The 24,809-nt window shown below is 46.5% G+C and overlaps 1 protein-coding gene across 20 annotated transcripts in view; it reads right to left on the bottom strand.

Annotated features, from left to right (window-relative positions):
* Window positions 1-364: 364 nt before the first annotated feature.
* Window positions 365-24,809, bottom strand: part of THRB (thyroid hormone receptor beta) — a 387,045-nt gene continuing 362,600 nt past the window's right edge. For all 20 annotated transcript variants that reach the window (XM_036849746.1, XM_036849752.1, XM_036849747.1 and 17 more), the window contains 4 exons: window positions 22,628-22,833; window positions 14,005-14,151; window positions 8,363-8,621; window positions 365-4,706 (listed from right to left, as the gene is read on the bottom strand). In XM_036849746.1, coding sequence (XP_036705641.1) covers window positions 4,465-4,706; window positions 8,363-8,621; window positions 14,005-14,151; window positions 22,628-22,833 — 854 coding nt within the window. In that variant the 3' untranslated portion in view covers window positions 365-4,464. The remainder of the gene's footprint in view (window positions 4,707-8,362; window positions 8,622-14,004; window positions 14,152-22,627; window positions 22,834-24,809) is intronic.

The following is a 24,809-nucleotide window of genomic DNA, read 5'->3' as shown; positions in this document are numbered from 1 at the left end:
TTTCGTTTTGGATAGTTTAAAACATTTTGATCACAGATTTCAATAGAGTTTTAGGCTGAAAAAAATATTACCGATCTAGCAATATCACTTAACACCGTTTGCGAAACAAATCTTCTGATGACTGTAAATCTTTTCCTATTCTGTTGAATTTTTCTGATTCTCAGGACATGAAAACATGATGGGGGAAAAAAGGTGTTTTCTCTGAAGAAAGGCTTCATAACTAATTTGGCTCTATAATCAAATGAAAAATGCCAATTAGGAAGAACCAAAAGAAAGCAGTGGCATAATGTCAACTCATGCATGCCCTGATATCTTCTATGTCAGCAATACACATGTAATCAAAGTGTCTTCCTTTGTCTTGCATTGTGCTCCGTAACGTACATGGGTATTATCTGCATCCTGAGGAGGACAGAGTTATATCTGATTGTCTTGTGCATAAGGTGGGTCAGCTTTAACTGTGCAACAGAAAGCCACAAACAGCATTTTACCTGCACGATATTGCTCTTGAAGGCGGCATTAATGAATGTAGAAACACACTAGAAATGCACACTTTTTGCATTTGCAAACATTTGTACAGCACAGTAAAACTTCTGTGATAAGGCCAAACCTTTTTTCCCCTTAGTCTGTTTGTGTGTGTGTGTGTGTGTGTGTGTGTGTTTAAAGTTTTTATTTTTCTTTTAAAGATTAAAGTAAAATGTTTCAATTGTAAAAAATACACACCGGGCAAATCCTTACCTGGATAATAAATATCTACATCACAGTACAATAAAATTTCTTCTCTATAAAATTTAAATATGGATTATAGTCTGTCCCTATCAAAAGAAACACTATGCTAATATTTCCATATTATTAAAATAACAGGAAAAATTACGAGCTTATTTTAGAACCTTGATGCCGTAGCCATTGGAAAGGACAACGAGATTCAAATGTCTGTAAGCGTTCTCCTTTTGAAGAGGAACTGTGGCCTGGTTATTCACTTCAATTCAGTTTATGAAAAAGGTTTAGCCTTACAAATGCTGGCTACGTTTCAAAAACCATAAGACCAGTTTCATATTTTATGACTCATGCAGCAAAAGGTCAACATGACACGAATGGGTTAGAGGTCCATAGAATAAAAATGTTATCACGGACAGTGACATGCTTTGAGGGCATCCGCAGTTCGTGGAGGCTGGGTCTGAGGGGGGGTTAGGGTTGAGGAGGAGCCAAGCCTGCACCCCTGTTCACTCAGAGGCGACGCGGGGGTGGAGCCGGGCTGGGCGGTCCACCCCGATGACCGCGCTGCAGGAGGAAGAGGCGTCTCTCGGGGCACAGGTGAGAGGCATCACAAGGCTGAGGCAGCAACACGGCAAGTGTGCCATTGAGGACCGAGGCTCATGTGGCTAGAAAAAGCTCGGAGGCGGCACGTGGTGTTTTGAGCAGAATCGTAAAGAAGAAAAGATCTTTTGTCACTATTTCTAGAAACGCTTCACGTCTAATTGAAGAGCAAAGTACACTTGAGGGTTACACACACACACACACACACACACACATACACACACTGGACACCCCAAATTTAAGTGATTTATAAATAGGAATCCCAGTTGTACGGTGTGTTCTCCTCTACTGGGATGTCTCCCCACTGGGAAGGGTTTCAGTCAGTCCACATTTGATTTGAAAGTCTGGACAACATAAGAAAAAATGTTTAAAATAATCCAGAGCAGATCCCTCCTAATCGAGTTTTATAGGATGGAGTCTTGAGGTGCTCTAAGTACCTCAATCAGTTACAGAAGGAATGAGTCACCTTGACCACTGGGGTTGTGCTTTCAGTCCTTACGGCCTTTCCTTTCAACCTGATGTACCTGAAGCCTTGTCCTACTCAGCATAAAGTAGTCAGCCTTCGACAAGATTTTTAGATCGGGGTTTGCCTGTTTAGGGCAATCATTAGGGAGCCAAGGGTCAAACATACTTACTTGGGGCTGGTTGGGTCGCTGTAGATCTACCAAGCTGCTGGGCCAATGGCCAATCATGTTAATCCCTAAAGTATTCCATTGCAGCTTTAGATCCGGCTCTGTACCTACACTGAATCTGGGGGTGTCTGATGCACTGGGGAATCTCTGTCAAACAAACTGAGGGGACTTTCCTGGGGAGCTTTGCTGACCGAGGAGAACCTCCAGGATCCCCCTGCTTGCTTTTCTCTCCTTCCCTTCGGAGGGAAAAATTGCCCCACCCTGAAAAGCTTCTCAGAGTTGCCCCGGAGCAGAGAAGGTGGTGAAGCGCTTATGTTTCAAAGAGTAGTTCTCCAAGGAGAGTCAACGGAGGGAGCTGAGATGTTAACATGAGGGTGTGAGGAGACTGGCTAGAGGCTGCCTAAGAAAACAGAACCAAAACACTGTAGATAAGTCAAAGCCAGTGGTCTGCCCGTGAACTTCATGTTCATAATTTCAACCTCTCCACCTGTTTCCTTTCTCTGGTTAGCAAGTTCCATAGTGCTGTTCTTGTTTTCTTTCCTCCCCAGAAGCCAGTATAATTGCTTTAGCACGTTAAACGAATCATTTTCCTCCCAGATTATTTCTGGTCACACTTGGGATTTTTAATGCTGTTCTTCCTCCTTTCCCAAAGCCATCATGCCTTTCTCTAAATAACTGATGAGAAGTATGTCAAATTCCTATTTTGAATCAACACCAAATATACTTTCCTTAACTGTTAAGAGGGCCATAATTTCTTTCTAATAAAGTTAGAAGTTTGAATGTGAAAGAAACCGTCAAAAGAACCTGATCCCCCCTTCTCCCATCCCCCAAACTAGTACAGTGTTAAGGATGGGAAGGATTTTAGAGTTCATGACCTATTCATCAGGTGAGAAAACCAAGACTCAAGGTCACAAATCTACCACTTGACAGCACACACTAGAACTCAGGCACCCTGACTTCTGGGCCAGTTAAAAAAAGAATTAATTCACATGGTTTTTCGGCAAGTTTCACTGATATGGCTTATTTTCCCAAATACCTCCAGGATAAGGCAGTACAAGGCAGGCAGAGGAGTAGTTTATGTCTACCATGCCAGTGAAGAATGAGATACATTCGATTGCATGGGTATATCCTTTGCCCATCTTCTGACGTTGAAGCGACCAGGGGCACCATTTGCCGTCTGGGCACACCCTACTCCAGCATTCGTCACTGGGGAGGCTGGTTGGGCAGGGAAGGTGAGTGAGGGTTCGTGTGCGTGGTCTACAGGTGTTTTCTGCTGAGGGTCTCTCCGGGCAAGGCTATCAGAGGGACAGAGAGAGTCAGTGGTCACTCCAGGCTTTGGTGAGAGCCAAGCCTCAGAGTCAGAGGGAAAAGGGGGCCTAGGACACACTTGTGAGTAAAGCAGAGAGCTTCCGGATCTAAGACCAGAAGGAAGCAACCTCAGAGCATCGGGATGAGAGGAGGCTCTGAGAGCGCTGCCTTTCCTTCAACTTAGCACGTAACCGCACTAATCTCTCCTCGGCATCCCTCCAGAACAAGACTTAGATTTCAGCTTGTTATCGCTCCTCGGTTAGAAGGGTTGATCCATAGGGACATCTGTTGTCGGCTCAGCAGAGATGCAGTCAGGCGGAATAACTTCAGGAGTTTGGGAGGTGAGGGGTCAGATGTCACTGAACGGCGACAACACTGTAAAATAGGTTGGATTTTTGTGGGAATTTTCTCTGAGCCTAAACTGTAAGAAGCCTTCTTACTATGAGGTAACACTAGGTGAATTTTTGGAAACTGTTGAGTCACTGACATTCGTGAAGACTTCGAATTTCTTTGGGCTTACTGAAAGAAATGATTTTCCTAGTTGGCCTCAATCAGTCAGACACCTGCACATCTTTGAGTCATGCCCTTGTATAACTCGAATTAAATCATAGGACTGTAACAATTACAGTGAAAGGACAGCTAATTGTTGGGAAACAAATATTCCTATACGTTCCAGGTTAGGCTGCTAAGAGAGAATAAAGAGTGCTGAAAACAGCATGCTCTTGAATAGATAAAAATTGGTTCAGACCTTTCCCTAGGAAGCCGAAAGCCACATCTAACCAAAGGCGGTCTGCAATGTGCTAATCTGAGTGCTGCAAAAATCAGGATCGGTTCAAGATGACGATATTGTCTTGGTTTTAAGTCTTCTTCAGTCTTCTGCCGCACCATTCTGCTTGCTCCAGTCTCTGACTGGGACAGATGGGAGCTGGTGATGGCTTGGTGCTGGTGAATTAATGATTGTCCCCTGCCACCTCCACAACTGTAAAACCTCCAAAGCATTCACATCAAAGGACTGGAGAACAAAATGCAGTAGTTACAAGTACCCGCATTCAAGGGGCAATTTCATCCATGTCTAGGCCAAGGACTACCTCCCCTTTCCCCCAAACAATCCCTCCCAACACAAAGAAATAAAGGAACGAACAAAAAAGAGCTAGGCAATGGAATGAAATGACACCCAGCAGTGCTGTTGGAATTATGAGAATGAGTCAGTCTAATCCTCAAACACTTCCAAGAACAATGGGGGAAAGAGTTCCGTGGGGCATTCCACCTTCATGTGCAGAAAGCGGCTGGCATGGCAGGCTCCGATCATCCGCAGATCTGTCACCTTCATCAGGAGTTTTGGCCAAAAGTGAGTCACGTGGTGTTTTCGGTAATTGATATAGTGTTCAAAGGCCAGCAGGAAACTATCTTGGTATTTTTCTATTCTCTCAACACAGGCGAGCCCTGGGCGGTCTGAGGGGAAGAAAGAAGATGGAGGTTAATTTGGAGGCAGAAATGAGAAGGCTTGCCTGGTCCAGTTCAAGCCCTTTAGTGTGAAATGGGCCGATCTGGGGACTTTCAACTCCTAGGAATGGGCATGGAGGCTATAGGAACTCTGGGGCATCAGGGACCATGATACCAGGGAGTGGTGTAACTTACATGAAGCGAGTCAATGCTTTGTTCAGATAAACGTCTCCAGTTTAGACAAATCACCTCCTTGGGTGTGAAGGGCGATACCTCCCTCCTAGCGTACAGAAAGAGAAGCCTTGCCTAGAGAGCTGAAATACTCCGCATAATGAGGAAGGGTTTTGACAAGCATGGACATGCAGAGAAGAGAGAGGTGTGAAAAGAGATTGCGAAGGTCTCAGGAGGCCTGGATGCCAGAGGAGGAATGTCCGATGGGAAGAAACGCTGGTGAAGACAAAGCGGCACAGTATCAAATTTTAGTTGTTTACCTTCCCGTCCCTTATACCTTTGGTTGCTACCGTAGCAGCCCTGGGTTGGTGGTGTTTTGGGAAATTAAAATGAAGAGAAAAGGGGACGTGAGCCACGCTAGGGTCACCCTGTGCAGAGAAGAGTCACAGTGGGAAGCTGGAGCTAGAGGAGACCATGACCATGTACAGCCCAGGAAGCCTTCCCAAGTCTTGGGAGGACCACTGGTCTTCCCACAATATGTAGGAGAGGAATCAAGGCAGTTTCAAAAAAATGATAAAAGGATGTCAAAAGAAGGCTGGATGATGGGGGAATATCTAGGCTGCAAACAACTGGGTTGCAAAAGTGGGTACAGAGGGACTGTACCTCAACATAATAAAGGCCATGTATGACAAGTCCACAGCTAACATCATACTAAATGGTGAAAAGCTGAAAACTTTTCTTCTAAGATAGAGGACAAGACAAGGATGCCCACTCTTGCCACTTTTATTCAGCATAGCATTACAAGTCCTATCCAGAGCAATTAGGCAAGAAAAAGAAAGAAAAGGCATCCAAATCCAAAGGAAAAAGTAAAACTGTCACTATTTGCAGATAACATTCCCAACTGCATCAAAAAGAATAAAATACCTAGGAATAAATTCAACCAAGGAGGTGAAAGACCTATACACTGAAAACTATAAGACACTGATGAAAGAAATTGAAGAAGACACAAAAAGTGGAATAATATCCCATATTCATGGATTGGAAGAATTAGTATTGTTAAAATGTCTATGCTACTCAAAGCAATCTGCAGATTCAATGCAATCCCTATCAAAATTCAATGGCATTTTTCACAGAAGTAGATTAAACAAAGCTAAAATTTGTACGGAGCCATAAAAGACCCCGAATAGCCAAAGCAATCTTGAGAAAGGAAAACGGAGCTGGAGGCGTCACACTCTCTGATTTACAATAATACTACAAAGCTATAGGAATCAAAACAGTATGGTATTAGCATAAAAACGGACACATAGATCAATGGAACAGAATAGAAGGCCTAGAAATAAACCCATGCATATGTGGTCAATTAGTTCACGACAAAGGAGCCAAGAATATACAACAGGGAAAGGACAGTCTCTTCAATAAATGGTGTTGGGAAAACTGGATAGCCACATGCAAAAGTATGAGACTGGACCCCTGTCTCATATCATATACAAAAATTAGCTCAAAATGGATTAAAGACTTGAATGTAAGACCTGAAACCATAAAACTCCTAGAAAAACATAGGTGGTAAGCTACCTGGCCTAGATCTTGGTAACGATTTTTTGGATTTGACTCTAAAAGCAAAAATAAGCAAGGGGAACTATGTAAAACTAAAAATCTTCTGCACAGCAGAGGAAACCATCAACAAAATGAAAAGGCAACTTACTGAATGGGAGAAGATATTTGCAAATCATATATCCGATAAGGGGTTAATATCCAAAATATATAAAGAACTCATACAACTCAATAGCAAAAAGCCAACTTGAAACATGGGCAGAGGATCTGAATAGACATTTTTCCAAAGAAGACATACAAATGGCCTACAGGGACATGAAAAGATGCCCAGATGATCACTAATCATCAAGGAAATGCAAATCAAAACCACAATTAGATATCACCTCATAGCTGTCAGAATGGCTATTATCAAAAAGAAAAGAAATAACAAGGGAACACTTATGCACTATTTTTGGGAATGTAAGTTGGCACAGCCACGGTGGAAAGAAGTATGGAGGTTCCTCAAAAAATTAAAATAGAGCTACCATATGATCCAGCAATCCCACTTCTGGGTATTTATCTGAAGAAAACAAAATCACTAAGTCAAAGACATATCTGCACCCCCCCACCATGTTCTCTGAAGCATTATTACAGTAGCTAAAGTATGGAAACAACCTAAGTGTCCATTGATGGATGAATGGATAAAGAAGACGTGATTCACACACACACACACACACACACACAAACACACACACACACCCCACCCTGGAATACTATTTAGTCATAAAGAATGGAATCTTGCTATTTGCAACAATATGGATGGATCTTGAGGTTATTATGCTAAGTGAAATAAGTCAGAGAAAGACAAATACCGTATGATCGCACTTATTTGTGGAATCTAAAAAACGAACAAAACCCCAGCAAGCTCATAGACATAGCAGACTGGTGGTTGCCAGAGGACGGGGGTGGGTGGGTGAGATGGGTGAAGGGGGTCAAAAGGTACAAACTTCCAGTTATAAAATAAATAAGTCATAGGGATGTAATGTACAGGTGACTATAGCTAATAATACTGTAATTGCATATTTGAAAGTTGCTAAGAGCGTAAAAGTCCTCATCACAAGAAAAAAATGTGCAACTATATATGGGGATGGATGTTAGCTAGACTTATTGTGGCGATCTTTTTGAAATATATACAAATATCCAATCATTACGTTGTATACCTGAAACTAATGCAATGTTATATGTCAATTATACCTCAATAAAAATTAAAAAAAAAAGAAATGCATAAACCTGAATGAACTCCTCATACAGCTCCAGGGAGCCCTACCATCCCCCTGCCCAGTTCTCCTCAGGTTGTGGCTCTGATCAGATACATTCATGCTTCACGTGTCTAGTTATTGAAATATCTGTATTAGTAAAACTCTAAGTAGGGTTCTGCTTAATCTGAAAGGAAGAATCAGGGCTATTGTCTCAATGCACCCTTCTGAGTTTAAACAAAATATGCTGGCTTTTGGAATCTGCTATCCAGCTCAAATTGCAATTTGTGCAGTTTAATTTCATGTTTTCCTTCATATTTAAGGCTGCTGCTCTGAGGCTCTGCTGAATCTCCCTTCTGTTCCCCGTCTCCTCTCTCTCTTTGCATGTGCCAGATAAATTCTCCACAGGATCCTGTAACTTTTGATCCAAACAGAAAATCAACATGATGTTGCTCTGCACTTACTTTGTTCAATTTCTTCATTTTAAAGGACAGTGAAGGCCAGAGACCCTAGAAGCTTCACTCGAGGTCACACAGGGAGGCCTTAGATGAGTTACACATTTTATTTCTTTAAGGATAATTCTACTGATGGGCCGAGGAGCGAGACGTGATTCTGAAGCTACGGCGGGGGACCGGAAACTCATCAAATGATCTGAATGCACACCAGACAAGCGCGAGCTCTCTGGTTGCCCAGTCTGGGCACACTCACCTGAAGACATCAGCAGGACGGCCTGAAGGAGAGCGACTTCAGTGTCATCCAGGTTGAAAGAAGACAGCGACATGCCCAGGTCGAAGATGGCGTCTGACACCACCCCGAGACCCCCGTTTTTCAGCTGGCCCCGAGTCACCGCCATCTCCCCGTTCAAGGTTAAAGTCTCACTTTCTGGATCGTAGCGCACGGCAGCGCGAAGGGACATGATCTCCATGCAGCAGCCTTTGAGGAGGATTATCTGGTCTTCGCATGGCAGCTGAAAAGAACCAGGGCACGTCAGCAAGTTGCAGGCGGAGAAATGCCAGTTAGGAAGCGCACGCGGGACCTTCAGGGCCACGGGAGCAGTCCCCCGCAAGCAGCACCCGCCCTGCCCTCTGTGAGCCCGTGGCCTTCCCTTCCTGCTCGGCTGCAGACGTCCACAACCATTTTTCATACTCCAAACTGCTCGTAATCTTCACCAACTTTAATCTTGGTCGTTTGCATTATATTCCAGTCACACGTGGAACTGTGCTAGTCATGGGGGGTGTCTATTACAACACCAACTGAGACCTGCCTAAATGCACCCCCATTTTGGTCTGGTAGCTCTAACAGTCAACAGCTGACTCCACCGTTTAGCTGGCGATTGCCCTGCTCTGTTTTTCGAAGCAAGTTTGTTCCCCGAACCTCTTAAAAGGCCGAGAACGAGGAGGTCGCTTATAGATGCATGTCACCCACAGGACCCAGAGATGTCCCAGCTTTGCTCAGTCACCTAGTGAGCCGGAGGTAGAGGTGAGACCAGAATCCAGACCTCCTGGCTCCTAGGTTGTTACGTTCTCCTCAGCGCCTCGGGCACCAGAATTACTCCACACGCTGGATCTTTCCGCCAGTGTGGTAATCTCATTTTAAGCTCATTTGGTTGCCCTGGTAATTAGGATTTGTGATAATGTGATGACAACATTAATAATAAACTTAAAAAAAAACTTTGCGAAGAGAAATAAAAAAAAATGAGAGTTTGATTTTCTGGAGGGGGAGAATGTTTAATTAGGTGCCATTATCAAAGTAGTTTGAAAGACTATTAGTTAATGGGTGTTTTTGATGAATTGGGCATCGTGCTAAGATTTACACACATCACCTTGTTTAATGTTCGCAGCAATGCAGTGAGGTAAATGTTCTAATTCCAATTTTACTGACAGGTGTGGAAATTCAGGCACTGAGAGATCGAGCGACATGCTAGGGAGTCCCATGAGTGTTTGTGGGTGAGGCAAGAGGGGAAGCCAGCTCTGTCAGAATCCAAGGCCAGGAGAAGAGGAGAGCTCGCTCTTTGAAGGGCGTTGGGTGTGCGTTTCCGTAAACAATGAACATGTAATGACACGTAATTTCTAACTCTTCATTAAAGCAGGTACCAGGTCTCTTTTGGGAAATACTCTTGGCAACACTTGACTAGTTCAATTTAGGATATTATGTCAGGCTGAAAGTAATACTACTGAATTACCTTGAAAATATGGGCTATTTCATATTTTTTACTAACTCAACCTACCCACCTTACTGTTTAATTTCGAATTGCTTTGCTTTCTCTACAGAATAAAAGGCATTTTGTATTTGGTTCTGGAATCCATTCATGTGAATTCTCTCCTTCTACTCATTAAAAAAAATGATGACTGTGATTTGCTTTTAATTAGGCTCTAATTTGTACTCCTCAGTTACATCCTTGGATTCCTGGCCCTGGGGCCTGGTAGGAAACAGGAGACCAGAGCTTAGCTAGATCCTCCACAGGCAAGTGTACAGTTGGCGGAAGTGGGTGGACGCTGGCCTTCCTGCCGAGGGCAGCGGTCCTGTCTGCAGCCCTATCACTGTCACCAAGGGCTCGTTAATCACACACTGCTGGCCCTGCCCTCTCGGTGTCTGCATTCTCCGAGTTCCTAGGTGATGCCCATGCACCTGGTTCAGGGACCCCACTCTTGAGAACCACGGACATAGAGTAGCAAAGAGAAATGACTACTCAGATAAAAACCATTGTTTTGTTTTTTTTTTAAGCTGTCACAAAGTATGCAGACTCGGGCAGGCCCCATCTTCGTAGCCAAGTCTGATTATAGATGAAGTAGAAGTTTTCGTTTGAAAACTTAGTGTCTAAGAGTTAAAATTTCAATAAAAGCAGAATAAGGGATTTGTCAAGGATCACCAACGGCTTAAAAACTAGGCCAGATGCCTTTTCCTTTAAGAGGGGTTTGCAGGATCCTGCTGAGGCCTGTTTCCGCATGTGGGCAAACAATCTCTTTGTCACCTGCCAAAATACTTCCATTGTGAGAACGCTCCAGAGAGGGCCTGCCAGGCAGGGAGGCAGGGGCCTCCCATAGCCTCTGCCTGGCTCCTGGGAGAGCGTCACTCGGGTTGATTGGCAGGGATGCCAGTACCCTGCACTCTAACGAGTGATTCTTACGTGCGCTTTTGGCAGCTCTGCCCGCACTGACGTTAGATCTTTCGAAGCCCTCGGTTGGCAGGCTGGCATGGATCTTAGCAGAAAACTATTGCGAGTGCGATTTGCACAGCAGACGCGTCAGATTGCCTCTGGCACGAAACTCCTGGTCCCCGAGGCCACCTGGGGTCTCCAGCCCACTCCACAGGTAGCTCAGGGCCTCCACAGTTCGCTTCCCTCTTTGGCGTTCCCAAGAGGGTGTCAAAGGGTAAAGGCCCTCAGGAGGCCACAAACACCAGAAACGTACGCATCTCTGCTGTCAAAGTAGCCGCCCGCCCACTTTTTTTTTTCAGTTTGGAGACTACAAAATATCAGGGTTGAAAGAGAGATGAAATCATGACTTTGAAGCAGATGTAAATTCCTAAGGGAAACTTGAAGGGAGAAGCTCGCCACAACTCGTGCTTGAAAAGTTGCGTGCTGAGCCCTCAGCCTTGCCAAGGACATAAGTGCATGATGTGTTTGTGGCTGGTGGTGGCGAAGGCTTCTTTTCTTTCTTTAACTGACATATCTCTCAGAGGCTGGTTTCCATGAGCTTTGCATTTTCTGAAAAACATTTTCTGGTGGTTATTCAAAGGGGAACCCAGGACTGATAGGCTAGCTCAAGTTGTAGAGCTAGCAAACTCAGCGGAGTTCTTTCCAGACACCAGGGACTGAGAAAAGAGGGCACAGCCTGGAGAGAGAGGACCAAGAGAGGTCCAGGGAAACAAACTCAACCCAGTGCACAGAAACGAAAGATGGTACTTGGAGTCAGAGGAAGCCGGTGTCCTCGGCACAGCTGTGAGAGGGTACACACTTTCTAGAGGGCAACTTGGCAACACGTATCGAGAGCCCTAAAAGGTGTAGCCAAGGTCCTTAAATTCCACTTCTAGGATTTGCCCTTAGGAAATAGGCAGCTTTGTGAACTGGGCATAGGTACCAGGATGCTCGCTGCAGGATATTTATATTAGTGAAAAACTGGATGTGAGCTAAAGATCCTGTAACAGCAGGTAACCTAAATTATGGGAGAGCTATTCCTTAGCATACTATGTGGTCATTAAATATTATTTTGTCCAGTGGTTACCAGTAGGGGGGAGGGGAGGGGGTAGTACAACCTATTGAGTATAAGATGGCTCAAGGGTGTATTGTACAACACGGGGAATAGAGCCATATTTTGTAATAACTGTAAATGGAAAGTAACCTTTAAAAATTGTATAAAAATTTAAAAATTAATTAACTATAGAGTTAAGCAATATTATTTCATGAGAGAATCCTTAAATGTTATGTTCTACAGTTGAGGGTAGAAAGTTAAGGCATTAGACACCAGGGTGCTGGCAGGGATCTGTTTCTTTATCTTGGTGCTGGTTACGTGGGTGTGTTCGGTCTGTGACAATTCGTTGACCTGCACCCTTAAGATATGTGCCCCTTACTCTTTAGTAAAAAGTTTGAAAAGGTAGTTTCATAAGTAGAACGTTCATTATGGTACAAACTAGATTAATATATTCCATATATGTACGTGTGTGTATATATGTACGTGTGTATACACACATAGGTTTGAGAAAAGGAACTACGCTCCAAAATGTCAGCAGTTTATCTCCTGGTGGTGTTACCATGAATCGTTAACCTTTATCGTGCTGTGTCGGTCTCCAATGAATACGTATGATTTCTGTAACAGCCTCCAAAACTTTAATAGATGTTAATTTAAAAAAATGGTCAGAGGCATGGAAAAGCACACCAGATACAGATACAAGTCCCAGTTCCTCGGGCTCAACGGCTCCTCTGGGGTGGGTACGAGTGGTCCCCACCATGGGGCCGCTGGCTGGCCCGCGTGGCACCTGGCCCCCAGCACCCTGCAGCAGGAAGCATACACTCTGTCTCAGCGAGGCCTACGACCAGATCCCTGCGTCCCGAAGCCCACTGCTCTGTCCTTGCGGGTATGGCTTCTGTGGAGGCTCAGAGATGGCCACGAGAAGGGTCCCTGTCAGGGTCTGAGGTCTCTCAGGATCCTAGCGGGCTCCTGCAAACTCAGACGCACGTCAAGTGGAGGCCACGGTGGGGTGGGATCGTTCCAGCTGAGGACACTAAGCCTCCTGCTGGGGGAGACTAGGTTCCCTGGCACTCAGGTAGCTTCACATAAGGGGCCCGGGGCAGGACGTGGCCCTCTCTGTTCGAGATCTTTCTGGGACCTCTTGGAGGTCCGAAGAGCAACAGAATGGCCCTGGGTGGGGTTCTTCGAAGGGGAAGATTCTCCAGAAAACATAATCAACCCCATTTGATTAAAAAAAAGGAAGGTTAGAGACAGAATGGTAATGTAATAGATGAAAGAACAGCAGAATGAACAGCTGAAATTTATGGAACATTTATGACCCAGGCACTACCCATAAATTGTCCCATTGAAGCCTCCTAATAGTTCTAAGAGGTAGATCCTACTATGACTCCTATTTTAAAGATGAGATAACCAAGGTTTGAAGACATCTGATAACTCATCTAGGACGCTTGCCCCTGCAGAGCCCGTGTCCTCAGCTCCCACATAGTAGGACGGCTACAGTTGGGATGAAGTGTCCCGAGGAAAGTCTATGAGGTCTGGTGAGTGAGCTCTTCAGTGTGCCCTGAAGGTGGGGCAAGAAAGGGTGAGCTTCTAAGAGGGAAGACTTAAGGAGATTTTAAGATCCTTGCTCTGTGAGGGTCATTTCACCTATCCTTGAGGATGAAGAAACCAGCACACAGCCGTCTTGCTGGGATACGTAGTGGAAATAATACAGATGGAGACTCAAAAGAACCACGGCCTCACCTTGAGTGGATGAAATTCATCTCTTTGATCTTGATTTTCCCCATCTGTGAAACGGGGTTAATTAGAGCTACCCTGCTGATCTGTTAGCAGGACTGGATTTAATGTGGCAAACCTGGGCGTGGCAACCGGGACATCACAGGTGCTGACTGATGGAGTGATGGCTGTCATGTTTTCCTGCGCCTGGAGGCAGGCAGGTCGAGAGGCTCTTTGTCGACCTCATGTGGACAAGCTAATGGATGACGACCCAACAGAGAAGGTGGGGAGGCACACGAAACAGTGCATTGCCATTCTGTACTGCCATGGCTTTCATATGACTAAGCCCCGACTAATTAGTATTAAATTACACGTCATAGTCAGTATTCCTGGAGATGGAGGAAACTATAATGAAAAAGAATGAAGAAGGAAAAGCAATCTCCTCACCTCACAAAACATAGGCAACTTTTTGGCAAAATCCACCACTCTGGTAATTGCTGGTGTGATGATTTTTGTAAAATGGCTGAAGGCTTCCAAGTCGACCTTTCCACCTTCTGGGGCGTTTACTATTGGTGCTTGTCCAATGTCTTCTGGCTGAGGAGGCGAGACAAGGAAAATTTAAATGAAGACATTGAAGGGATCACGGTTCTCAGGTGGCAGAAAACCTCTTCTGAACTGACATACTGTACAGTTTCCGCATCTTTTACTAACAGAGCCTACAGTTTTCACGTCCTCTAGTTCTCTGAGCAAAGATACCTGTCATGGCCATTGCTTTCAAAGGCCCTCAGTGATCATGGTCACAGGATTGTTGCTGCAGAAAAGAAAGAGAAAGTGAGAGGGAGAGCAAGAGGGAGAGAGGGAGGAACAACAGGAACTTGGGTTCTGCTTCTGAGCGCACAGAGGTGACCTAGGTTCTGGGGGCTCTGGGTACCGTTTTCAGAGCACGGCACACTCTGGAGGGTGCCTTTCTGCGGGGGGTGGGCACGGCGTGGGCAGGGATGGGGAGCCCTGGCCAACAGCACCCGGGGGCTCCGTTCTTCTGATGCCTTTTGCTGGGCTCGAGCCCTCCGCACGCCAGCTGGAGGAGGGCTCTGCAGGCTGGGGGAAGCCCTCTGCTTTGGGTCGCCTCCAGGCCCTGGGCTGTGTGCGCTGGGCAAACTTGAGGGCAGAGTGGAGAAGGTACTAGTACGACTTCTCTGCCCTTGTTCGCAACCATCCATCGCCTTGCTGCTCACGGGGTGGGTGTCAGCAGCTTGGGCGTCATCTGGAGACTTACTTGTTGGAAATGCAGGATCCCAGCCCCCTCCCCAGACCTGCTGGTGCAGAAGCATCACGCGCGCAAGCCCTCAGGCGCTGCGCACACGCCAGGCCCCCACGTCCACTGGGGCCTTCTAGCTCCTCGGCCTGCTGTCCAGTGACCGCCATGCCGCGGCCTCTCCACTATCTGCTGTTGTCAGCAGTGCTCCCTGCCAGGAGCAGTCCTCCCGGTCACCCTTACTGGTCCTCGTGATGACAGTGACCGGCCCAGGGGGTTCTCACCCAATTCCCGACAGGCAGGTGGGCAGAGGAGCACCCAGGGAGGTTAAAGACCGTCCCCTGAGGCCAGGACTGATTGCTGGTCTTCCAGGAAGTTGTGATGGGATCAGAGGATCCTACACTGCCCGACGGTGACCCTCTTTGCCTAGGGTCACGGTGGCCAGGCAGGAACCGGGCAGCCAGGGTGGGAGGCGTGGGAAGCGGGGCCGAGAGGGCAGGGGGTACTGGCTCTGGGAGCTTGCTGAGCCGCCACCGCTGAATGGCTGGTGAGTGCACCGCGGGTGACAAGACCGTGGCCTGCCTCCAAGGTCCCCAGACTTTCCTGTGCATCAGTAAATGACCCCCAGACTTTCCAATTTAGTAGGTCTCTGTTAGATAGAGAATCTGAGCTCCTGACAACTTCCCAGGGCATCGATGCTTCTGGTCTGAGCCCACACTTTGAGAACCACTGGGCTAGCGCTGAGGAATCCACTTCCCATTTTTCTTCCCCCATCTCCCGTTACTGCTCACGTCTAAGTTTTAGCACGAAGAAAAGCAAGGATGATTCTTTCACTCTCTTGTTGCCAGGTCACCAGGGTCAACAGGAGCAGCCCAGGCCCTCCAAAGTGTGGTCAAAGTTGTGGGTACAGCCTGGGGAAGGATTTTTAAATCTATTACATAACAAACGCTGGCAGCATTGACCTTTTTGGAATTATCCAGGAGGTTCTTCTGTTTATTTTATTTTACGTTTTTTATTGTTTGTTTTGGGGGCAGTGAGTGGATGGGAAAGAAAGCTGGTTTCTGTCTTGTTTCAGAATCAATGACGATATTTTGGGGCAACTGCTGGCATGGCAAAGCCTAGGAAGGCTACTGGTTCTCCGGGTGCAGACGGAATTGATGGAATAATCACATGTACAGCTTCTCTCTCTCTCTCTCTGTCCTTCTCACATAGACTGAGCTAAGGGAAAAGGTACACAGAAAGTCTGGGCGTGATTCTGATGCACAGTGAAGTTTGGTCACTGCTACTTCCGGCATCCTTCAGACCTCCTTGCTGGTCTTTCTAATCCCTGCCACCCCGAAATGCGGCCTGTCTCACCTGCATGTCTACTTTACAGCTCTCTTATGAAGATCAACTGATAAAAGGAACATGGTCACACATTAAAAAGGTAGGGAGGTGTACACACACACACACACATAGGGTGAACTTTTTAAGAAATAAAAATATTTTAATAACATAGCTTTGGCCTGGAATGGTCTTCAGTGGCTTACTATGGATGTTAATAATTTCCATTTAATCTGTGAGTCTGTGGGGCATTTGAGTCACCGTCTGTGATACCTCTAAAGGTTTGAAAAATAGGAGGGAAATTATACAAGGAAATATGACAATTTTACCTAAAATTAAATGCCCAAATGTAACAACCTCACAAGCTTTCCCGTTGATAAATATCAGAGTAGGAAAAAAATTTACTTTTAAGCCTTTGGGTATTGAATGGAAAATACAATTGCTAGAAGTAAAACCACATACAAAGTAAAAGCCTTCTATTACATTATTAAGCTTTATATCCATAATAGGTCTCGGATACTAGAAAAAAACATATGTATGAATTGACCCAAGTTAACACATCAGGAATACAATTAAAGTTGAGCTTGTTTGTGACTTCCCTGAAGATTTTTTACCCATAAGGACAACACATTATTTGCTAAAATATTTGGAAGATGGTCAAAATAAGAGTACAAATATTTGGCACAATTGAATCTACTGGATAGCTTCTTACAGCTAGTAGCCTACAGTCCACTCCCTGAACACGTGTGCTCACACACACATGTGTGTTTGTGCACACGAGATCAAACTCGCAGACTGAGGATAGGCGAGGCTTGCAGGCTCACCACTGGGGACTGCGGGGAAGCCTGCCTTTTGCCTCTGGGGATCTAAGTGCTTGAGCTGCTCAAGGGGGTGGGCAGGGGCCGCTAACGGACCTCCAGAGCCTGCCCTGCCTACCTCTTCCCGTCTCTGCCGCAACTCGCTTCATGCTTTTCCATCTCGGGGCGGCCTTCCTGCTGGACTTCTGCTTTCTTCCAAGTCCTCACTTCTGTCTCATCTCTGCCAATTCCAAGTCCCACCCACTTCCAATTCTATCTTCTCCTCGAAGCCCTCTCAGATGGCCTCAGTGGGAAATGATTCCACCTCATTTGAATACACCTGGTGGTCCATGTAACCACTCATCTGGCATCGAGGCACTTATTACTATTACTTTTACTGTAGTTATGCAAGTACAGATCTAAGATATGAACTTCTCAAGGTGGGGGGATATGCCTTGAGTATCTTTGTCTACTGTGTAGACGGCACTGGGCCAAATGGTGGAGGATTGAGGGAGTGAATAAACCTGTGTTTATACATGCACTCAACCAATGTTTACTGAGCAACTACTGTGGGGTCAGGCCTTGTTCGAGATGCTGAGGTGACAGCAATGAACAATGTATCCTCAAGGAACCTTCATACGGTGAAGGAAGGCAGACAATAAATGAAAAGAATACTCTCATGGAAGAATTTCAGTTTGTGTTAAGACTGGAGATGACCTAATAATACACGGGGCTCAGGAGGTAGGGTGGTCAGCCAGGACCCTTTGAGAAGTGATGTGTGAGCTTTAACTTGCAGAATGTCAAGAAGGCAGCCTTCCACAGATGCAGAGGACATTTTAGGCAGAGGGCAAACCCAGTGCAAAGTCCCAAGGTCAGAAAGGAGGCCCGTGTGGTTAGGCCCAGAGGTGGCATGAGATAAAGGATGGAAGGCCGGCAAGGGTCCCATCACGATGGGCCTTCAGGGCCATGGAAGGGAGACGGGCAAATTTTAAATGCCACGGGGCACCGTTGAAGGGCTTTAAACAGGGGAGCAGCATGACGAAATTTATGGTTCTATGTGGAGAAGGGATGTGGGTGCCAAGGAAGAGGCGGGAGAACAGCAGCAGTGGTTTGGGCAGGAGAAGAAGTGGGCTGGACCACGGGGGCAGCAGGAGAGATGGAGAAAAGTGGGACTTGGAGACATATCTAGGGAGCCCAGGGCAGGGGTTTCTGATGGACTGGAGATGGGGTGGAGGTCGATAAGGAATCCAGCGCGTATCCCCTGGGGCAGTGGAGGGGGGGACCTATAGAAGGAGAGATTCAGGGCTGTGGGCAGGTGTGGGCTTCAACCCTAGCTCAGCACTACAGGTGGCTGGTATGACACTAATCGAGACGAACTGGGGCTTTGTGCTTTGACTGTTGCATCAGAGTTGTTCAAGGTGAGTAGGAAGTGCTACCGGTTGACCTCTTTGCAAGTGGCTGTCTCAGCTGGGGCTTCTTGGCTGGGGTCTCTGGCACATGCAGAGGGGATGGGGCCAGACGGGACTCTTCTCTTCCTCTGAGTGATCTCCGTGTGTCTCCCCTGCACCTTTGTGACGGCGAACAAATGGTGATGAGAGGTCCCTGGGCCTCGGGCCTTTTCCTGAGATGAGCAGGGACGGGATGGTACGGGTGGTGGTGCAGGGATGATGCGTATTGTAACTCCGTAGGAGGTTGTTAACGACATGCCAAGCACTTCTATTACTTTTACACCATTGATAAGGGCATCAAGGCAACCGAGACTTAGAGATGGGAAGTAACTTACCCAAAGTCACATAATTAAAAAGCAACAGAGGCAAGCAACAAACTCAGGCTGTCTGGTTCCAATTTCTATGCACATAACTACTAGACTACGCTGCCTTCTTCTGATGTAATTATAATCATTTTTGGTGACAGAAGCCTTCCTGGCTTGATTGCACTTGTTTTATGACCACACGTGGTCAAATCACCCATCCTGCATCACCCTTCTGCTTACGCCCCTTTTCTGAGGCTATTCCCATTGAGAATTTGTGTCATCAGACAGTAGCTCTGCCAGGGGAAAAGTAGGGCAGGCCCACCCTGGTTCTGATGGTCACATTTTATAGCTGGTGGAAAATCCACCCAAAGCCATACCTTTGCATGTGAACTAAGGGAGCAGAGTAATAAGGAGACAGGCTGGGACCTGGGACCCTTTGCTGCAGTGCTTGCACCTGGACAAACGTCTCCTCCAGCAAGAAAATACAAAGAAACTATAAGGGACTAAAAATAACTGCGTGCATACGCAGTTGGAGCAAATTATGGACAACAAGACACAAAAAGACCAAAAAAAAAAAAAAAAACCCACCTGCCACTTCTGAGGAGTCCAGAGCAAAAGCACAGTAGTGGGCATGCCCCCTGCACTCAGCGCCACCAAGGGGTGGGCAGACCACCTAGGACATCCCTCTGGCTCGACCCCTGGCCCCGCCCCTACCCTCACCCCATGTAAGGAAGCTGCTTGCCCCCCACGTCCCCCAGGGAGCTAGCAAGGGCACCTGCTACTTGTTCCTGCTCCCCCCTGCTGCAGCAGGGTCCCCAATAAAGCCTTGCCTGAACTCCTCATCTGGCCTCTGGTCAATTTCTATTGATTAGGGAGTCCAGGAACTCTAGTGGGTAAAAACAACACAGTGTTCAGCAGACAATACTGTCGCTGTATGGAGTTTACTCCAATCCAATGTCTTCCACATCTGGGAGTGCAGATGTGAGCTGCCTTGCTGGAGAGACCCCGTTTTCCCTTGTTTGCCACCACCGGCCTCTTGCCCCCTCTCAGTCCACATCGACTTTTCATCATCACTGTCACCACACAGGAATCGGCACTTCTGCACCATCAGAGATCTGAGTGGATTGGAAAATGACTTAAATGTTTTTGGAAGTAGTTTTAAAGAGTGGCTTTAGAATTACTGTGAAAATCTGCATGGCTTTTGCAAAAGTTCCTTACTTGCCAATGACTCATTTTCACAGGCGTATCGATTTGAAACCCAGGTTCAACCACCCATCTCTGTTTATGACTTGAGTCCTGGTCTTAGGGTAAGAAACGATGAAGAAGCTCCGTTTGGGAAGTAAGTTACTTTCCCATTCCAGATAAATGAATACATCTAGCTTTTATGACAACATATAATTTTTAATCCCTTATGACATTGCCACACTATTATTAACATAATAGGCCTCCTCAAATTCTTTTCCAGAACAAGATGCACAATCATCACATAAAAATAAATGAAATAATATACGTAGCAGTGTTGTAAGCAAAAAAAGTATTGGCCACACAAGAAATGCAAATCTGAATGTGCAGAAGCCAGTTCAGGACATAGATACTATGTAGCAAAGCTGTCTTTAATGAAGGATTCTTTTTTTTTTTTTTAGAGATTTTTTTTTGGTGTGGACCATTTTTAAAGTCTTTATTGAATTGGTTACGATATTGTTTCTGTTTTATGTTTTGCTGTTTTGGCCGTGGGGCATGTGGGATCTTAGCTCCCCGACCAGGGATTGAACCCACACCCCCTGCTTTGGAAGGTGCAGTCTTAACAACTGGACTACCAGGAAAGTCCCTAATGAAGGATTCTTAATGTCCTTGCAGGAATAATTCACCCCTCAAAAGCGTGAACTTTTTATCCTGAGCATAAATACTCAGAGTCACCCTGCTGCAGGGGGTGTGCGTAAATGTGTCAAGTGGCTAAGACACAGGGCTTAGCTGTGCTGTTTCTGAGGATGGGCCCGTGGAACTGGATGATTTGTTACACAGATATGTACTGGGCTCTGTTCTGGTTATCTACTGCTGTGTAACAAACTCCCCCAAAACTTAGTGGCTGAAAACAACAAATTTTCACTATCTCTCAGAGTTCTGTGGATTGATGGGCTCAGCTGGGTGGTTCTCACTTGGGGTCCCTCATGAAATGGCAGCAGAGTCTGGTGTCACCTGCAGGCTTTCTTGCTCACATTTCTGGTGCCTGGGCTGGTTGGGAGTCTCTCCAAATGGCTGGCTTGAGCTTCCTCACAGCATGGTGGTCTCAAGGTAGTTGGACTTTTTTTTTACATGGCAGTTGGCTGCCCTCAGAGAGACCAGATGGCGTCCCTCTCCAAGATAACCAGTGCGGAACTGCAAGCCTTCTTACAACTCAGCCTTAGAAGTCACTCTGCCCAAATCCATTGCTTCAAGGAAACACAGCCCAGCCCAGCCTCAAGGGAAGAGAGGAATAGACTCCACCTCTCCATGGGAGAGAATGGGCCGTGAAGACAGGGAGGAAAGAATTTATTGGCAGTCAGCTTGGTGAAAAGATACCACACGTTTTGACCACGTTGCATGGTGTGGTGGTTAAGAGCATGGATCCTGGAGCTGGGCTGTGTCCATCACCACTGCTTACTAGCTGGGGGATTGAGGGTAAGTCTCCTTAACTTCTTTGTCTCTGCTTGTAAAACGGAGATATGAACCACATCTACCTACATAGGTTGGTTGACATAGGGAGTTAATATCTGGAAAGCACTTACACTGGTACCTGTCACTTGGCCAGGGCCATCCAAGTGTCTCCTAACTTAACTGTTAGTGGCTGCCATCAACAAAGTGTGTTAGAACCTGCTTGTTAACAACAATGAAGGTAATTGTTGGAGGGCAGGTGGATTATGGGTAAGCTTTTTCTTTCCAAAAATTTCCTTTAAGGTTGTTGTTATACCGTCTTCATGAAACAAACCAAACCAAACCAAACAAAAAACTAGCCCATTATAATGGTGATGTTGAGGCGTGAAGATGATGATAGCACTATATCTCCTTGTTCAGATGAGGAGTGCCCTCACCTACCCGGGAGATACAAACAGACCCACAGAATATCCGATGCTGGGACTGAGTGTGGTCCTCATAAAGCTTCATGTCATAAACTAAGAGCTGGGTCAGTCTCTGAGACGGCCAAACGCCAGCCGGTGGTGGGATGGGTAGTCCATCTGGGAACTTGGGACAACAGACCTGAGTTGGCCTTTGGGCCTGGCCCAGCCACTTTCTGGCATTGTGATCTTCGGGCGAGACACTGAAGGCTTGGTTTGTGTACCTATAAAACGGGGATAGTGATTCCAGCCTACCTACCCCAAAGCGTTGTGAAGTCCAAAGAAGAAACAGAAGGAAGGACTTTCACGATGGTTAGTTTTTATAAAAACATCAAACATTGATATTCCAAGGGTCTGGAAAGGCCTGTTTTTCTTTACACTCCCCTCCCCCATCCCTTCTCCCCGTTCCCATTGTCCTCCCGGACACGAGATAATTTATTTTAAACTCAACATTTTGACTTCTATTGGCAGAAAAATACGTTTGAGATATGAGTCACTTCATTCTAGGGGTGATTCTAAAGGGGATATTTTGGAGTCAGTTTAGGGGACTAGGTATGTATATAAATGGGCATCTGAAGGAAGAAATAGGTATAAAAAGGGAATGCTAGCAGGTAAAGAATTTTGCTAATTAGTTGATCCAGGGCTGCCCTTACAGCCAAAGCAAAGAGATAAGTGCATTAGAATTCAGTGACTCGCAGGCAGGAGAAGGTCAGACAGACCTGGGTTTATAGCCCGGCTCTGCACTCTGCTCCAGCCAATAAGATGCAGCGAGGACACCAGCATCCCGGATTCTGAGGACCAAACGGAGCGCGCAGAGGTGGAAGCGGAAGCGGAAGGGGCGGGGCCTTACCAGGAACTTCCGCTTCTGCTTCCAGTGGCTGCCTTGGGCGTTGGTGGCCACGTGGGCCTCGGTGACGGTCTTGATGAGCTCCCACTCCTGGTCGGTGGGCTCGGGCTTGTGACCGATGGATCTCTGCAGCTCCTCCCGCCGCCTCTTCTCCCGGTTCTCCTCAATCAGCTTCCTCTTGGCCAGACGCTTGCTGTCGTCCAGGACCACTGGGGGCGGGGAGGGACACAGAACAGATACTCCCCAGACACCTGGTAGACCCGCGGGGGCTCGGGCCGGGGCACAGCCGGCTCAGGGGGCCTGCGGGGGTCACCCTGGGCCATTTCTCCCTTGGCAGCAAACTGCTATGGACGAGCCATCTTCCACCACTAGCCCCAGCACCAAACTCCCGATGCCTAGCCAGCTTTCTAGAACAAAGATGGGGGCGGGGCGGGGGGATGGGGGCTGGACACTGGGCATCTCAGCCCCACAGAGGGGGAGCCCCTAGATAAGAATGAACCAGAGACAGGTAAAGCCCATCCTACCTATAGGTTCACAGGTGTGTCTGTCTAGCCAATCATCTGAATTCACTCTTAGGTTTCTGTTCCTTCCCTCCACCCCCAAATGGCTCTTACTAAGAAGAACTTCAGGTTCAAAAAGTTCTTGAGCAGTAAACAGAGGCTGGCGATCCCTTCCTCAAAGGAAAAAGGAGTCTAACTCTTCATTTGTTTCCTGAAGGCTGATTAGAGTGTGGCGGGGCCTAGCTCAGGCCTCACAGGCACTCACTTTGCGTTTCTCTCTACCTGGTCAACCATCAAAGGTGATTAAAGAGCCCAGGCTTTGGAATCTAGAAAGACTCGGGTTTGAATCCCGATACTACCACATTCTAGCTGTGTGACCTTTGGCAGGTTACCGAGGCTCTCTGAGCTTTCATTTCTTCCCATATAAAATCCCATCAAGGGACTTCCCTGGCGGTCTAGTGGTTAAGACTTCTCTTTCCAATGCAGGGGTTGTGGGTTCCATCCCTGGTTGGGGAGCTAAGATCCCACATGCCTCGTGGCCAAAAATCCAAAACATAAAACAGAAGCAATATTGTAACAAATTCAATAAAGACTTTAAAAATGATCTACATCAAAAAAAATCTTTTAAAAAATTGGATCAATAATACCTACTTTGCAGGGTATCAATGTGATAATGCACTACACGTGCTCAGGAAGTAGAGCCATGACTTTTACCATTTATGCAAAAGGGAAATAAGAAGGGCAGGTAACAAGAAACCTATATTTCTGTGGTTAATTTCCAAAATGAAACCATTTCACCAGACTCTCAGTAGCTCTCAGTGGCATGGAAAGACTCAGGTTTCGTACTACAGAGTCATAGGGTTTTACCACTGGAGGGTCCTCAGCTCTTATCTAGTGCAACTCCCTCCTTCACAGAGGAGGAAGGAGATCATGACTTCCTTAAAGTCACACAGCAAGTTCATGGCAGAGCCAAGGCAAGACCCAGGACCCCTGACTGTGGTCCTACAATATCACTGTCCTAGGGCCATTTCTTGAGGAAGCTGCGACCTGGTAGGGAAAGAAAAAAAGCAAACGTAGCAGAGGAAGAGAACCAGAGGTGCCTGGCAAATCCAGAAACAGAAGAATGAAACCCCGATCGTGGAGATGTGATTGGCTCATCAGAGTCAGGGGAGCACTTAGACATGTGGGCAGGATGGGTGAGCCCTGTGAAGTCATCATGATTCACTCCTTAAGGGAGACGGGGAATGGGCTACACTCATAACCTCACTCCCCAAATGCTTCCCTGGTGCCAGGGATTGTGGCATTGGATGTGCGTTATCTAATTTGTTCCTGAAAACCACCTGTGGGGCTGGCGATAACTTCACACAAGGAAACCGGAAGTTAAGTCCGATGGGCACACAGCTAGTAAGTGGCAGGCCTGGGACTCCAACAGCTTTTCTGATTATAAAACCTGAGCTCTTGTAATGCTTCACAAGCAAGCAAGGTGCACTCAAATTTCCACCCAGTGTAGATCAACACTGAGTTTTTAAACTTCATCAACATTCATATCTTTAACTTCTTAATAAATCAGTGCAATGGACGTTCAACAGGTCACTCATTTCCATAGAACCTTAGCAGGCATTTTGTTGGCAACCGCTAAAAGCCTTTCAAAGATCAAGACAAAGATCTCAGCCAGAGGTGAAGGA

Source organism: Balaenoptera musculus, chromosome 4 (genome assembly GCF_009873245.2).
Source record: "Balaenoptera musculus isolate JJ_BM4_2016_0621 chromosome 4, mBalMus1.pri.v3, whole genome shotgun sequence".
In the NCBI taxonomy this organism is placed as follows: domain Eukaryota; kingdom Metazoa; phylum Chordata; class Mammalia; order Artiodactyla; family Balaenopteridae; genus Balaenoptera; species Balaenoptera musculus.
Note: the sequence above shows the minus strand (reverse complement) of the source record. Positions and strands in the feature narration are given on the sequence as shown.